The sequence below is a fragment of the Zingiber officinale genome, chromosome 1A (assembly GCF_018446385.1).
Source record: "Zingiber officinale cultivar Zhangliang chromosome 1A, Zo_v1.1, whole genome shotgun sequence".
Lineage (NCBI taxonomy): Eukaryota > Viridiplantae > Streptophyta > Magnoliopsida > Zingiberales > Zingiberaceae > Zingiber > Zingiber officinale.
The window spans coordinates 173,804,417-173,820,834 of NC_055987.1; the positions used below are offsets into that span (position 1 = coordinate 173,804,417).

Consider the following 16,418-nt stretch of genomic DNA (forward strand, 5'->3'; position numbering starts at 1 on the left):
GACGCTATGACGGGAGGAATCTCTAACGTACGCACACACTACCCCCGAGCGGATCAACTGAGCACCGAAGAGTCAAACCGACGCGTTACCACGCGTGTCACGCTACCCACGAAGGCCACAACGGAGCACCAATGATGAAAACTGGCAAAGTGTTCGACAATAATGGAGCAATCTATCGCACAGCATGCGATCATGCAAATGGTGCATGTCACTAAGCATGGTAATATACTAAACCAACCTCTGGACATATAACAATGGGCACCATAGTGAATAGATCAAATCAAGATATACTGATCAATAAGGTATCAAACCTAGGTCCTGAACATGTGAAACATGTTTATATCACTACCCATGAGCATGTGAAATCAGATAGGTATCAACACGAAATGCCAACAAACAATCAATCAAACAGGTAATCTGTATCGGGCAGTGATTAACCGAAACAAATAAGAAAACACAATTAATGCAAATTGTTAATTTCATTACTAAGCATATCAAAGACAATAAGTCAAAAGTACCAGCCTCCGAAAATAGAAAGGTCCAATCTGACTCCGAGATACTCGTCTCGCGTCAAAGTCCTGTGTTAAATCATACAGTTAAGCTAATTTAATTATAAAAAAATAGCTAAACTAATTTCTAATCCACTTAAGAAATTCTAAATTGGATCCAACTAATCAAACCAATACCCTTAACAAACTGTAATTAAATAAAACCAGTGGATCCACTAGGGTTAGTTCCTTAACCCTAATCATTCTAGCTTAAGGATTAACCTAACAAACGAAATATCACTCACCTGAGTTGAATGTCTCAGTTGAATCTCACAGCCACTAGTTTGTACTGATATCAAAGAGTTGTTGGCTGGAAATTTCTGCCGTTAAGGAATTTTAGCTGCTGGAAACAAAACAAACAAACCACATCAACCATTTTCCTTCCAAACCATGTTCCAAAACATAACCTGAACACTTTACCTCTTCCTTTACTGCCTGCAACGACCAAGGACCGGACAAGGCTGATGCTGGAAACCCTAATGCCCAAAAACTCAACTGAAGTAAGGCTACAACTAGGGTTGTACCACTGGGTGGCAATCGAAGGCAGAGACGACAGTCAGAAATCGGGCGGCGTTAGCACCCTATAGTCGAAGTCGATTGTTGGGGTCAGCGGCAACACAGAGGAGAGGAAATCAGGAGTCGCCCGACCTAGGGCAGAGGAAGTCGCGGTGCTGTTCTGCTGAGGATAAGCGGCCGGCGGCAACTCGTCAGACCAGAGGAAGGGAGAAGAAATCGCTAGTCGGCCGGGCTGGCTAGGGCACTGACGCGCCTGCGGTGGAACGGCAGTGGCGTCGGCGCTGGTTTTCCAGTGACCGGCGGTGTCTCGTGAGTGCAAGGAGAAATCGGTCACTCAACGCAAGAGAGGAACGAGAGGAGATGGGTCGACGGCGGTGCTAGGGCTCCGGCAAGGGATCGGCCGTGTCGCGAGCCCAAACGGGAGGAGGAGTCGGCTTTTGTGGTGAAGAAAAGGAAGAATCTGCTGTGGCAGTTAGGGCATTCGGCGTGAGAGAAGAAGAGAAGAGGGAGTTTTCGGCAAGGATGAGAGAATCGGCGAGGATGAGAGGAATTAAAGGAAAAGAAAGAAAAAGGAATATAAAATAAACATTTCCTCGCTTAAACGGGTTGCCTAAACAGGCTTTTCCGGGCCCCATTTTTATCCTCGTTAACTCGTCCGTTCGAGCTCCGAAAAATTCCCTTATTAATATTCGCCTATTTTCGGTATTTTACAATGGCTGATCAACTTGATGGAGGATATTGGTGAAATTTTTTTGTTATGTACCTCTGTTAGCGATATTTGGGAGGCTATCTGGGAAACCTATTCAAGCCGTGACAACACTATAGAGTTATTTCATGTGGAGAAAGTCTCCAACAAGAGGAGTCCACCGTGATAGTTTACTATAGCTCACTTAATCGATATGGGCAACAACTAGACATGTATGAAACTCCTGAATGAAAGTGCATAGAGGACATAAATTGCTATCGAAAGATGGTGGAGACAAAGTGTGTCTTCAAATTCTTAAGTGGGCTTGATAAGTCACTTGATAAAGTATGGGGCAGAATTCTCAGCACCAAGCCTCTACCTAGCTAGCATTAGGGAAGCATTTGCAAAAGTGCGTCGAGAGGAGAGTCGCAAGCAAATAATGATGGAATAGTCCTACATCTTAGAGGTTCCAAATCTAGGAAAGGACTCCTCTGCGAATTCCAGTGCTTTAGTAGCTCGAAGTCCGTCCAAAAACTACATCGTTGATGATCCTCAAAATGCATGTGACAATCGACCACTAAAGAAAGGACCTTGGTGCGATCAGTGTCGGAAGCCAGGCCATCTCAAACAATACTGTTGGCAACTCCATGGAAAGCCAGTCTATTGGAAGCCTCTTAGCTAAGAGGCAAAGGCACATCATGCTTCCGTAGAAAATTCAAAATCCTCCTTTCTCCAAAGAATAGTTGGATATGCTCCAAAATTCATTTCAACAAAACAATTTGTTTAAGAGTTCAAATTCCAACTCAAAGACGAACAATCCTATAAATGCACACAAGCAAGTCCTCTTCTTGGATTATCGATTTAAGAGCATTTAAACATATAATAGGTGACATAATTGTTGGAGCAATCCCAATGGTACGTGGGACCATGTGTTTTGGTGTTTGGGCAAAGGGTTTAAGTTAGGTTTACCCTTGTTATTTGATATGTGTACTTGAGTTGTGCAGGACTGCAGGTGACACATGTGACTCAGGTTGACGGCTTCGGGTCCGGTGAAGGATGGAGCATCCGAGGGACCGTGGACAAGGCAGCAAGGACAAGGGCCGAGGGAAGCGACTTCGAGGCATACGCGAAGGATGGCATTGGGGACGAGCCGCAGGCTTGGATGCATCCGAGGGACGAGAGCCAAAGGTAGTAGGCTTGAAGGCAAGAGGTCAAGGCTGCAAAGAAGAGTCAAATGAGTCGTGAGGGTACGAGTGCATGAGAGATTGTACTCGGAGTAAAATCCTAATTTTAGGGTTTTACTGTAGCGGCACTGTAGCAGTTACTGTAGCGTACTGTAGCAGTTACTGTAGTAGTCGACTGGTGTATGGACCAGTCGACTGATGCACTGTAGCAGAGAGCCGTTGAGATAGCCATTGGGCTGGCACCAGTTGACTGGTGCATGGACCAGTCGACTGGTAACGGGCAAATCAGGTTCTGATTTGTTCCAAGCTCTATAAAAGGGAGCTTGGTGTGGCCGGCCAAGGCGACGAAATTAGACTTGGTTAAAGCCTAATTAGTAGTCATCTAGTGCTCTAGCAATCCAAGTGTTCTTGATCGAGTTGTGGCGAGGTTTCTCCACCGACAAGGAGGATTGTGCTAGCCGGAGTTTCCGGGGACTAATCCACCGACGGATTGAGGGATCGTCCACCTTACGGACAGCCGTGGAGTAGGAGCATTATCTCCGAACCACGTTACATCGAACGTGTTAGCGATTTGGTTTGCATTTCCTTTCTTTGTCTTGTATTTAGTTTAGCTTGTTTGTTTTTATTTGTATTCCGCTGCGCAAGCTAACAATAGTGTAGGAAGCTAACGATTTGTGGGTGCCGTCTATCCAACCCCCCTTCAAGCCGACCACCGATCCTCCAACAATAATGTTTTTCTCAACATTTATATTATGTGGCAAACATCTAATGGTGCATATAGCAAATAATACATGTACCAAAGTGGTCAGTACAAGAACAATTAAAATTTCCAACAATATCAATCTCAATTCTCTTTTTTATGTATCTGGACTTGCTTGTAATATTGTGTCAGTTGGTAAGCTCAATGGAGACCTTAACTGTGAAACTAAGCTCTTTGGTAATTGTTATATTTTTCAGGACTTGAGCATCGAGAAGATGATTAACAGTATCAAACTTTGTGCAGGACTTTACCTTCTTGAAGCCTCTCCTACATCTAGCTAGTTAACTATCAGTCAATCCATAATTTTAGGTCTAGTAGTTATCCGATAATAAAATTAAAATTATGATGTGACACTATCGATTAGGACATCCAAATTTCATATACTTGAAATATTTTTTCCCTTCATTATTTATCAATAAAAGTTCTGATTTCTTTCAGTATGATATATGTCAGTATGTTAAATATACCAGACACACTTATACATCCCATCAATATCAACTAATACAACCTTTCTCTCTCATTCATGGGGGCATTTGGAGACCATTCAAAAATCTAAACATTATTGGCTTTAGATTGTTCTTAATTTTCGTTGATGATCACATAAGGTTGTGTTGGATTTTTCTTATGAAAGAAAAATCTAAGACCATACAAATCTTTCAAAATTTTTTATGTCATGATCAAGACCCAGTTCCAAGCTAACATATAAATTTTCATAATAGATAATGTCAAAGACTTCTTTAATTCCACCCTTAGCTCATATCTCCAATCCAATGGCATAGTCCAACAAAGTTCATGTGTTGACACACCCCAATAAAATGGTATAGTTGAATGAAAATATCATCATATACTTGAGGTAGCTCACTCCTTACTCTTCCAAGCTCACGCTCCCTTCTAGGGTTCTGAATGAAAATGGTGCAGCTACCTATCTTATTAATCGTCTCCCTTCTAGGGTTCTTAAGTTCAACACTCCATTTTAGGTTCTCCAAAACTTGTATCCTACAGACAAACTTGTCTCCAACATCCTTCTCAAACTCTTTGAATTATTGCATTTGTTCACATCCACTCTCAATATCGAGGAAAGTTTGATTCACGCACACTTAAGTACATTTTCTTGCAATATTCAACCAACAAAAAAGGCTATAAGAACTTCTCTCTCGTAACCTATAAATTTTATCACTCTATGGATGCCACATTCTTTGAACACATTCTATACTATTCCAATACCACAATTTAGGGGGAGAACAAAATTTAATTGCAACATTGAGATTGGGAATTCCTTCTAGAACTGAATCATTCCTCAATCTTACTATCATTATCACACAACCCTCCATCAACTCCTTTCTCTTCATCATCATTACAATCACATGTGCCACCTATCTCGGAACCACAAAAGAACACATCACCTTCCCATGACACAATGAAAGTGTATGTGAGGAGAAAATATATCGCATTTTTGCACGAAAGTCAATAATATCATGAGTTAACTCAAGACCAGGCTGAACCTAAAAAAGCAATAGGATCTAATAGAACCAGTTCCGTAGAAAAATCCTACATTAGACCATCCTATTATACACAAAAAGGTACTAGATCTTGTACTTTTCATCCAATACAAAATAATAAGTCCTACTCACGTTTATCTCCAGGGTACCAAGCATTTATGACATCACTTGACAAGATCAGTATTCCTAGTTCTGTGTATGAACCTTAAAAATTCCTGATGGGCACACGGCAATCCTAGAGGAATACACAACCCTAGAAAAGAATGAGATTTGGACACTATCTGAGCTACCTTAAGGAAAAATAACTATGAGATGTAAGTGATTTTTTTCAGTCAAGCAGAACCCAAATGGAAGCATAATTAAATACAAGGCTTGATTGGTGGCAAAAGGTTACACTCAGTCCTATGAGAATGACTATCAGGAGAACTTTGCACCAGCCGTAAAACTCAATACCATCCAAGTATTACTATCTATTGCTACTAACTTAGATTGACCCTTGATTTAGCTAGATATGAAGAACACTTTTCTAAATGGAGATATTATGGAAGAAGTTTACATGGATGTGTTGGATCGAGTCACACGTGAAGGGGGGAGAGGGGGGTGAATCACGTGATTTTTAAAAACTTGTTCTTTTCATTTTAAGATCAAAGTATGAAAAGCAGGAAAATACAGAGAAAAAAAGTAAGAAGACAAAGACATATATGATCAGTTTTACTTGGTTTAGAGCCTTCGGCGACTCCTACTCTAAGACCCAGGTTCCGCGGACCTATCGATGGGTAATCTATTAAAATACCTCTTCTGAAACTGCCAAAAGAGACGATCAAGTACAAGGAAAATCAGAGTAAGTACAACTTGCTACATTTGTCCTTTTACAATAATTAAGTACATAATTTAAAGTTACCAAACACTTTCTTTTCGAAGTCAGTCGGCTTGAGCTCGATATTTGGACGGTTTCTTAGCGGTAGACTGGCGTAATAGCATTGTAGCAGAGTCACAATAGGAAGTCAGAGCAATCGGGACCTCAATTGGACGAGTAGAAGCTTGTATATGGGTTATATGTTGAAGCTTGGTCGAGATGCTCTTATAAAGGTTGTGCAAGGCGCCTTCCATAGGATTGAAGGCACCTCCATCATGTAAATCTTGATCCCAAAAAGAGTTGATCCTTATCGCCAAAGAGGTCAGAATTTTATCCTACGGAAGGTGACTTCCATGCACCGAAGGCTCCTTCCATGAACAGTGCTAAGGCGTCTCGGATACTGTTTAGTTGAGGCTTTTTGTGCTCTTTTTACCCTGCGAAACATGTTAGTCGAATAAATAACATAATAACTTGTAAGACAAGTGTTAGCACGATAATCATGAGTAATAATAATTAGCTCATGTCCTCCCTGGACCAGGAACTAGTTAAGGTCTTAGTTTAGGGATCCAAATGAACCTAAACTGGACCAACGCTAATTATCCCTCAACCAGGACTTGTCCTCTCCGAGTCACTCTCCTCCGGTGACTTACTTTTACTTATCAACTTGCAGTTGATTAACAACCTATTGACCCACTAGGTCTTCATTCCAGTTGTTAGGTCCGCAGACCCAACTGGATTTCTGTCGATCATCAGACCCCGCAGACCAAACTGGACTTTCTATCAGATATCAGATCGGCCTTTGACCTATCTGGGCTTCACACCAACTATCAGGTCCCGTGGACCTAGTTGGATTTTAGCCTGGTGTCAGGTCCTCTAGACCCGTCAACTCCTGCACACTTGCAACAACATCTAACTTAACTCACTTGTTATTCATTAAAATCTGAATTAGATTGTTAGTGCAAACTGCACCAATAGGATGTCCTTGTAGGATTTAAGACAGATAGTATAAAAGGAAAAGTTTGCAAACTAAGGAGAGCCTTATGTGGGCTCAAACAATCACACAGAACTTGGTTTGACAGATTTGTTAAAGTTCTTAAAAGAGATGGTTACTCCCAGTATCAAGCTGATCACATGCTATTTGTGAAACATTTTCCAAGTGAAAAAAACTTATTACTAACTGTATATGTTGATGTTATTGTCCTCATGGGAACTATGAATCAAAAATCAAAAGGCTCAAAAGTCACTCCTATCTAAGGAGTTTGAAATCAAGGATTTGGACGAACTCAAATACTTCTTGGGAATGAAGATTGCTAGAAGTTACAAAGGAATCTTTGTGTCTTAAAGAAAGTGTGTTCTTGGCCTACTACAATAAATTGAGTTGAGTGGATGTAAGCTAGTTGATACACCTATGAATCTTAATACCAAGTTAAGGTATCAGATTGATGAAATAGAAGTTGATAAAGGATGATATCAATGATTGGTATATGCAAACTTATCTACCTAACTCATTCTCGTCTAGATATAAGTTTTGTTGTCAACTATGCTAGCTAATTTCTAGGAAATCCTTCAGTTGATTACATAGATGTTATAATTCGAATATTGAGATATCTAAAAAAAGACTCATGTTTAGAAAGACAGACAAACAAACTTTGGAGGTTTATACTGATGTTGACTAGACAAGTTTACCTAATAACTGAAAATCTACTTCTAGATATTGTACGTTTATTTGGAAAAATTTGATCATTTGGCGTAGTAAAAAGCAAACAATTGTTGCTCGAAGTAGTGCTGAAATTGAATTCCAAGCTTTGACATTAGGCATTTGTGAGGGAATCTAATTACAACAAATTCTAATGGAACTCATGCTAAAAATAAGAGATCCAATTCAAATTATATATGATAATCAATCAGTCATTGCCAAGAATCTAGTTCAACATGACCGTACCAAACATATGAAAATTGACAGACATTTGGTTAATAAGAAGATTGAAAATACAGACATCATGCTCCATCGTGTACCTTCAAAATATCAGACAACTGACATTTTGACAAAGACACTATTCAGACCTAACATCATCGAATTGAGCTCGATTCTGGATTCGGAGAGCATTTATTTCTATCTTGAAGGGGAGTGTTGAAATTCAAACTAGACAACTTATTATTTTATCATTATCTTGTAGGGATATATTTGTAATATATTTCTTAGATAGATTGTCATTATCTCATATTTACCACATCCTTAATTTTAAAGGATTTATCTTCGTATAGGAGAATATCCTATCAATGAAAATTCTGTCAAACTACACATATCTAATATGAGTGCTAAGTCACACATGATATACCATATATACAAGTTGATTTGGAGTGGCCAAGATGGCTATTGGATTGATGGTGTAAGGTCCATGAAGATTGAAGAAGGATGATGAATACACTTGAAAGACTATAGTATGAGGTCTGTAGATATCAAATAAAGATGATGTCAACATTTGAGGAATTGTATGATGAGTGGCATTAGACAAACGTAAAGCTAAGGAGGTAAACTATGTAAGATAGGCATGAGAGATGACATGAGGAGGAGCTGAGGACTACAAGCACCTTAGTGATGCAACTTGATGGAAGAAAACCTTAAGGCATGGAGAGATTGCATGAGAGATATGAGTGGAATGATCTATATACAAGGGATGGCAAGCCGGTTAGTCAATTACACAAGAAGTTCAAGGAACACCTCAATAGTCTACATTCAATCGGAGAAAGTTGGAGAACTATGAACTCATAAGGTATGCTCTCAAAGTATTTCCTAGGAGCACCTTGTGGTTGTTCATGGTGGATGCCTATAAAATATCGAGGAATCAATCACATGCTAAATTAGATAAACTTTTCTTTAACTTTGAATTACATGGACAATCTAATGATGATCTTAAAGAGAATGATATAACTTTCCATGCAAATAACTCTTGGCGCAAGTAGCACTAAATAATTAGACCAAGTGCCTAATGTATAATAAAGAGTTTAAAGTTAGATATTTTATAATCTAACTTGTGTGTCAAATTTGTAAGTAGCGAACTCGACATTAGAAGTACTAGAAGGTTAGGTAAACAGGATACTAGGCAATAAAATCCTAATGGGTAAAGTGGGCCAATACTAGGCAATAAAGTCTCAATAGATCAAGGAGACTTAATACCAAGCACAAAGTCTTAGTAGCTCAAGGAAACTGAATACGAATACGAGATAGGTAAAACGTCCTGGTAGGATAGAGTATAGCCGGCAAAAAGTAAGTTTGAGAGGACCTTCTGATCGATAAAAAAAAAGGTTGTGAGGGATCATCTTAATTTGTATCTAGGGCGTGGATAATCTTTGTATCTCGTAACTTGGTTCCCAAGCACTATCTTCTTAACAAAATAAGACTCAATAGCTATTGGATATCTAAAGACCATATTCATTTTGTGAATATAGGTGCAAAAATGAATAGATCTAAAGTTAGTGGCTCAGTAGAGACCATATCAACATTTAGAAAAATATCTAGAAGAATATCCCCTAACGGAAGCCTGCCGTGCAATATATATATAGAACTATATATTTAGGTTTGATTGTAGAATTATATATTCCTATAGAGCTAGACAACCATCACATATCACAATCATTTAGGATTACTTGGTTTGTGTATTGAGTCATATAGATGGGTGAGATTCTAGGAATCTCACTTGGTTCTAGATGCTATGATAGGTTTAAAACAATATTGATCATTTAGGTGACCAACCATAAGTACAATTAATTAATGTGCATTTTAATCTGAAATTATGATTGGATATGTTAAAATATTCTCAAAATTATTTTTTAAAATTATCTATTTTATTAAAAAAAATGTTTTTGATTGATAATCATTAAATTTTTAAAAAAAAATTGACTCCGGTATATTAGAAACACATTTTGGGCGACTAGATAGACATTTTTAAGCAATCCAAAATCCTTTTTAACAGACTGAAAAATGACTACAAATAGTAATTGGGTAAAGTCAACCACACATCAAAAGACTTCTATTCCTCTCCTAAACAACCAATTCTAACTAGATTCTTCTTTCAATCGATATTTTGAACTTAAAATCCTTTAATTATCATTAAAGACCTAATTGTTACACCATTATCCTGGAACAACCCTCCACACACTTGACGCAGAATTCTATGTTCTCTTTTAATGAGGATCAAGATTCATCCACCGTGACTACATTTTTCCATTAGTTACAAGGAACTAACAAGTTAACCTCCTCTCTCCCTTCTCATTAGATGCTAGTATCTGAGATGGTAAATGATGATTACGTTTGCAGCTGAGAACGTGGAATCGAACCACAGGGATATCATAGCATAAATCTCCAGATTCTGTGTATCTCATCCCACCCACCACTTACCTTCTTGGTTACCGTGATTTATCTCTCTTATGATGGCCTTGAGTTGGGTGCGATGGGGGCGCTAGGGGCGAATGATTTTACCTTTTTTGCAATAGTAAAGGTGGGACATATTTTGCTTGCTGTATAATTCCCAAAGTGAAAAGATTCAATTTGCTTTGGTTTAATCTAATCCCACAGGAATGAAAAATATGGTAAAAAAAATTAAAAATCCCACTATGGATGTCAATTCGAATGGATCAAATCAGATTCGGATCTGATTAATTTGTTTTTAAATCTAATTCAAATTCAATCTGAATCTAAATGCAACCCGAAATCTCTAAGCCCGAACCTAATCAATCCGATCAATCCAAATCCGACCCAAATAATCAAAAAATCTGATTCAAAATGACTTTTTTTTTTTTTACTATTTTTCTTATAATTTTTTATTTTTATCTCAATATTCTATTATTATTATACTAGCATAATATTAATATACATAAAAATATGTTAATTTTCAAAATAAAATTTAATTTAACCATAAAAAACTACTAAACCCTATATTTGGGTTAACCCGAACTCAATCCGACCCAATCCAAAAATTTTCAATTTGAAATCCAAATCCGACTTGAACTTGAAAATATCCAATCCAAATATAATTGTTTTTTAGATCAACTCTAATTGGTAGAATTTATTTTTGAGACCCCTAACCCCTTCCACCTATGACTGTGAAGCTTTTTTCCATTACGTGCGACTAGGAAGCGTCTTCTACGACGATGATCCAAACAAATTCCATCTCTTTCAATTTATTTTATTTATAAAAGCCACTTTTGAAAATGTGAAAGTAGCTTCAATTATTATTTCTCAAAATATTGATCCAACTTTAGTAGTTTTAAACAAACCAAAAGCAATTTCATGTAAACTATTCTTCCAAAATAAATATTTTCTAAAATATTTTGTGAACGATGCAATTTAAAATAATGGCATCCTTTTAAAAAGTGTATGGTTCTGTTTTTCAATCCAACTATGAGCCCTCTACCCTCATCGAAATACTCCTTTCTACCATACACCTTTTGCCCTTTTCTCTCGTCACCCAAACCTTGACATCATTTGCTAACTCATCTACATTACTCAAAATTGCTTGGATTTTCTTTCACTCTACAGGTAGAATAGCCCCAATGGATTGTCTTTCACTCAAATACATGATAGGAAAAAATTTCTGTATTTTGCAGAAGATAGAACTTGACTGGAAACAGTTGGTGCCTTAGTTAAAAGAATAGTAGTTGCCATGAATGCTGACATCTATGCCACAATACTGCACCATCTGTTATTTAGAGGCATTCCATTATTTTGTTGGGTATTTATCAACCCAAAATAGAATCCAGCATCCTATTCTTAACCAGAAATACTCGAATCATAGGACCAGGAAGCAAACATTTGGACACTGCAAATTAATACCCTATCCCGATCCGGTGATCCCAACGTATCCTTCCTTTACACTCAAATCAAAACTTAAGCGCCTCCATTGTCAATCCTCTCTTCCTTCCATCGATGATCTACTATGATTTCTGCTGCCAATCAAATACTTTTCTCTTGATTTGTGGATGCCTAGACTTCTCTTTTATACAACTCCGCTGAAATGTATCTTCGTGTGATCAGCTTTCTGTTTATGCAATTGCACAGTGCAACAAACTATAACAAAAGAGTAACTTAGCCATAGAATACTCAAAAGATAGCTCAGGCATTGCATCTATAAGATTTAGCAAAGTTAATGAATTCTACTTGACTATTTATGATGCAATTGCAAACAAAGACAATCATTCATTTACTCGAGCAACTTGCAAGTATTCTTAGCTAGTAAGGGAGCGGGAGCAGCTGCTGAGAGCGAAAACTTGCATCAGTCAATAACTGAAAGTATATTGACTACTTTTTTCTATTGGAGTGAATGTTTGAGACACAGATTTGTTTAACAATGCTTCCTTGGTAGTAACATATATCCACGATCCACCTACTCAAACATCATTTCGTTGTCCAAGTCAACCAAGGATTTCAAGAATGAGACAATTTGAATAACAAAATCTGACCCATCTAGTATCATTCTAAGGAATGATATAGACATTTAGCAGTAGACTCGCTAGATAAATGCTTCGAACAAAAGAACACACAAACTTCCATGAACTGGAATCAAACAACATTTGCAAGGAGTGAAATTGCCAGGAAAAGAAAAGGTGAATTTTTCTACACACTTAGCAGCTAAACTGTTGCGGGAACTCCCCCGCAGAGAGAGTAATAATGAGTTATGCATTGTGACAACCATGAACATGGCAACCATACAACCTGTCAAAGTTCATGATCAAGCTGGTTTAAACTTGCCATTGGCCCATTGCCTCATGCTACAGCTCAAGCCACATACACTATACTCACTCCAAATTGCACTAACAAATTATAGTAAAGAATCAAAGAAGGCAGAAACTCCACTGTTCTACCATTATATATATTTTTTGAAGAAAACATTATTATAATGAGAGTGAACAATACTCACACAAAAATAGAATTTATAGATCCAATCATAATGGATTGGTGAACACATAGTCAAGATTACAACCTAGAAACCTCACGATCAAGTACCAATTTTGCCCATCCACATAACCTAAGATATAAGAAGCTATAGAGTTACCGAAACTAATTTTCTTGGGAGGGAAAATGAGCAAAAAGAATACAGATTCAATATGCAAGATTATTGGCAGCAACATCATATAGAAAATCTAGAAAGAAAGGCAAGAATTCTTATAGACTCGATAGTATTACCGTCAACCAAAGCATGGTGATCGACGCCTATAAGATGGCAGATCTAAGCATTGGTCATAGGTTTCACCTTTCCGTCCTTTTCCTTCTCCTCCGCCTGCTTCTCTGCGTTGAGCTCCTCCAGCTCCTTATTCCATAGGTCGGCGAATTCGCAGTCCTTGTAGCGTTCGAACCAGGGCCCGCCGCAGGTATAATGAATGGCCTTGGGCGAGGTGCGCTCAGGGTCGGCCGGATCTACTTTGTTGTGCCCGACCAGGAAGTTCCAGACGAAGGGGATCTCGCCGATCTCGGCGTCATCGAGCCACATGAAGCGGTGGAGGAAGGCACCGGTCTGGGTGCTGACGGCTTCCGGAGTGAGTGCGGCGATGTTCTTGGGGTGGCCGCAGTTGTAGAGGACGAGGGAGGACCAGTTCTTGCGCGGGTACACAGTCTGAATGGCGCCGTCCATTTTGGTGGATTCGGCGGGCGCGTACTCGTGGTGGACGCACATGACAGCGAAGCGGTCGTCGCGGAGGGCGAAGAGGTCGGCGGCGTCAGCGAGGAAGAGGAAATCGCAGTCGACGAAGAGCCCCCAACCGCGGAAGTCGGCTAGGTAGGGGGTGAGGAAGCGGGTGAAGGAGAACTCGGTGCTCTCGGTGGGGCCGCGATCGCGCCAGTAGAGGCCGGCGGCGCGGAGGTCGGACTGGCGGATGGGGTGGATTTCGAGGGGAATGGAGGAGCGGCGGAGGAGGGAGCGGCGGCATACCTGGTAGGCAGCGTCCTCGCGGGGGTCGTAGCCTATGAAGATCCGGAAGCAATCGGCGGTGGCGTCGCGGGGGTGTCCGGTCAGGGAGCCCATTGGATGGTCGATGAAATGCGCGAGAGAGAAAGGGGCCGGGAACGACGATGAGATGCGCTTTTGGACAAACAAGAAAAGAAACACAAAAAAAAGAGTGATTAAATAAAGTACAGCGAGGAAGGAAGGAAGGTGAGGAAGACACCGCCTAGATTTGCGGATGAGCCCTCGACCGACGGGAATTTATTTCGTGGCATCGACCACTTACTCAAAACAGTCCCGAAATATTTTGATGATTTTAAACTCCCACCCATGTTCTATCCTTATTAAATCACGAACATTTAAAATCATCCTAGTTTTCTTAAATATTTTTTTTTAAAAAAAATATCAATTAGAAAATTAGGGCTTTGTTAATATGATTTAGTTTTTAATATACTTTTTACCGCAAAAAATAGAGGTTTTTTTTATTAAATTTATATTGGCAGAAAATGAAAAAAAAAATGAGCTTTTGAATTATGTGAGGAGTTGTATTGAACAACTGCACATGCTAGTTGACGCGCTTTCTTATTATGTCAACATATGTGTGTATACTTGCAATTCAGCACCTCTAATAAAAGAAAATTTCCTCTTTTCTTTTAGACTTACACACGTCAACGTCGAAAATTTATGTGTAAACAATATGACATTGATATTGCAAGTATAATAATGAAAATCTAAAGAAGTAAACAATTTAATACTTGACGTATTAATATTTTAGTAGGTCAAAGAGGATAACATTCTCGATAAATAAGAAAATCTAAAAAATAACATCTCTTAGCACAAGACTTTTTGGCATATGAAGCTTCGGAGAGCCAAGTTCTTAGCAAATAAATTTTGATAAAATGCACTTATATGTAATGGCACAGCCGGTGCTCAGTCCAGTGTAGCCAAGTAATTTTTAGGCGCCAACGCCTCCCTGTTCCCTTTTTGCCACTCTGTTCCTCCTTTGGCACGAAGCACACATCGAGGCGAGCCCGGTATTTTTTAGGCGCTAACATCGCTCTACCCCTCCTTGGCACAAAGTAAGCGTCGAGGTGGTGACCATCGCCACCTTCAGTAGATGCATCATCTCCTTCTTTAACTGCCAATTTTGCTCGCTTAACCTCTCACAATACATTTTCAAGCACGAGTAATCCATCTCCATCTGCTTCGTTTTCGTCCTGCATGAAAATCCAACATGTCCATCAATTTCGCCTCCATAATCTCTCTCTTTTTGTTTTTCCTTTTCAAATCAATTGAAAAGGGGAGACAAGAAAATGAATTGGGCACATACCTCTCCTGTTCTGGAATAACACCTCCACTTGCCGTGGTTCAATTCTTAGTCGGTTGGGCAAGTCCTATTTTTACGACTACAATCATAAACCATTTAAACAACAATTAGAGACTCAAATTCAATCATAGAAAAAAAAGAAAACATTTCTAACACGTTTAAATTCTATGGATGAGTTTAAGATGCTAAGATTACTTCTAAATTCCCACCGCAACAAGTTTTAAAAGTTTTAAAGCTTGCTATTGTTTTTTTTTTTCTTCCAATTTACATTGTTCCCTTAGCCATTAGCCCTATTAAAGAGAGCATTACATTATGCTCTTATTGAAGAATTTACCTTAAAGAGAACATGTAAATGGGTAGGTATAGGCAGAGAAATTGATATCGTCGACTGTATTTACATTTTCAATGCATATTCCTTTTTTTTGTTTTTGATTTCAAGTATTTCAAGTTTTAATACTACACTGGATTTTATGGGTAAACAGTCAACTTTTCTTATCTTGAAGTGGCAAATTACAAGTAATTTTAAATTTTTAGTTGTGATTTTATTTAAAATTATTTGAATTTTTTAAATTATATAAAAATTATGACTATAATATTTGTTATGATATTATAAATTGATTTATTATTGTGTTTGAGTTTGTCATAAAATGAATAATATGATTGAGTTTGTTATAATTGATTGGTATTCGTTTTTGTTCTTAGGTTATAAATAATTAATTTGTAGTTATTTTTTGTCTTTAGGTTATAAATGGAACACCAACAACCTTTAAATAAGAAATCAAAAACATTACTGTCAATTTTTAGGAAGAGAGATGATCAATCTGAATATGATAATCAATCACAATATGATACTAGCGATCGTGCACACACATTGCATGAGCGGCAATGTAGGGAGAGATCTGAGGGAAGAAGAAATGACCTATAGAAAATAATTTTAATTTTTGAGTATTGTCCATACTTTTATTTTTTTTAGTGAGACGAGACTCTAATATTTTTATAATTTTATAAAACTCTGCCTCCCCTAGTTGCGTGTGTAATATAATACATAGCATCCCGGCTATGCGCTTTCAACTATGTACCTGCATTTACCTCCCTCCATATCCGTG

The 16,418-nt window shown here is 38.4% G+C and overlaps 1 protein-coding gene and 1 long non-coding RNA gene across 4 annotated transcripts; both read right to left on the reverse strand.

Annotated features, from left to right (window-relative positions):
• Positions 1–517: 517 nt before the first annotated feature.
• Positions 518–1,124, reverse strand: LOC122012515. Its single transcript, XR_006120246.1, has 3 exons — positions 969–1,124; positions 794–888; positions 518–578 (listed from the first exon to the last, which is right to left on the reverse strand). It is a non-coding gene; the product is annotated as an uncharacterized LOC122012515 (long non-coding RNA).
• A 10,445-nt stretch (positions 1,125–11,569) lies between these two features.
• LOC122038446 (protein CDI-like) lies at positions 11,570–14,223 on the reverse strand. 3 transcript variants are annotated; one of them, XM_042598201.1, is made up of 2 exons: positions 13,232–14,223; positions 11,570–12,057 (listed from the first exon to the last, which is right to left on the reverse strand). In XM_042598201.1, the coding sequence occupies exon 1, from the start codon at positions 14,064–14,066 to the stop codon at positions 13,275–13,277; it is 792 nt and encodes a 263-aa protein (XP_042454135.1). In that variant the 5' UTR covers positions 14,067–14,223; the 3' UTR covers positions 11,570–12,057; positions 13,232–13,274. The 3 variants fall into 3 exon arrangements, with proteins under 3 accessions (XP_042454135.1, XP_042454136.1, XP_042454137.1); XM_042598202.1 differs by having other exon boundaries at positions 11,570–12,086; XM_042598203.1 differs by having other exon boundaries at positions 11,570–12,115.
• Positions 14,224–16,418: the final 2,195 nt, after the last annotated feature.

Excerpts from the sequence above, each read along its gene's own strand:
- LOC122038446 (XM_042598201.1), bottom strand. The coding sequence starts at position 14,066 with ATGGGCTCCCTGACCGGACACCCCCGCGACGCCACCGCCGATTGCTTC.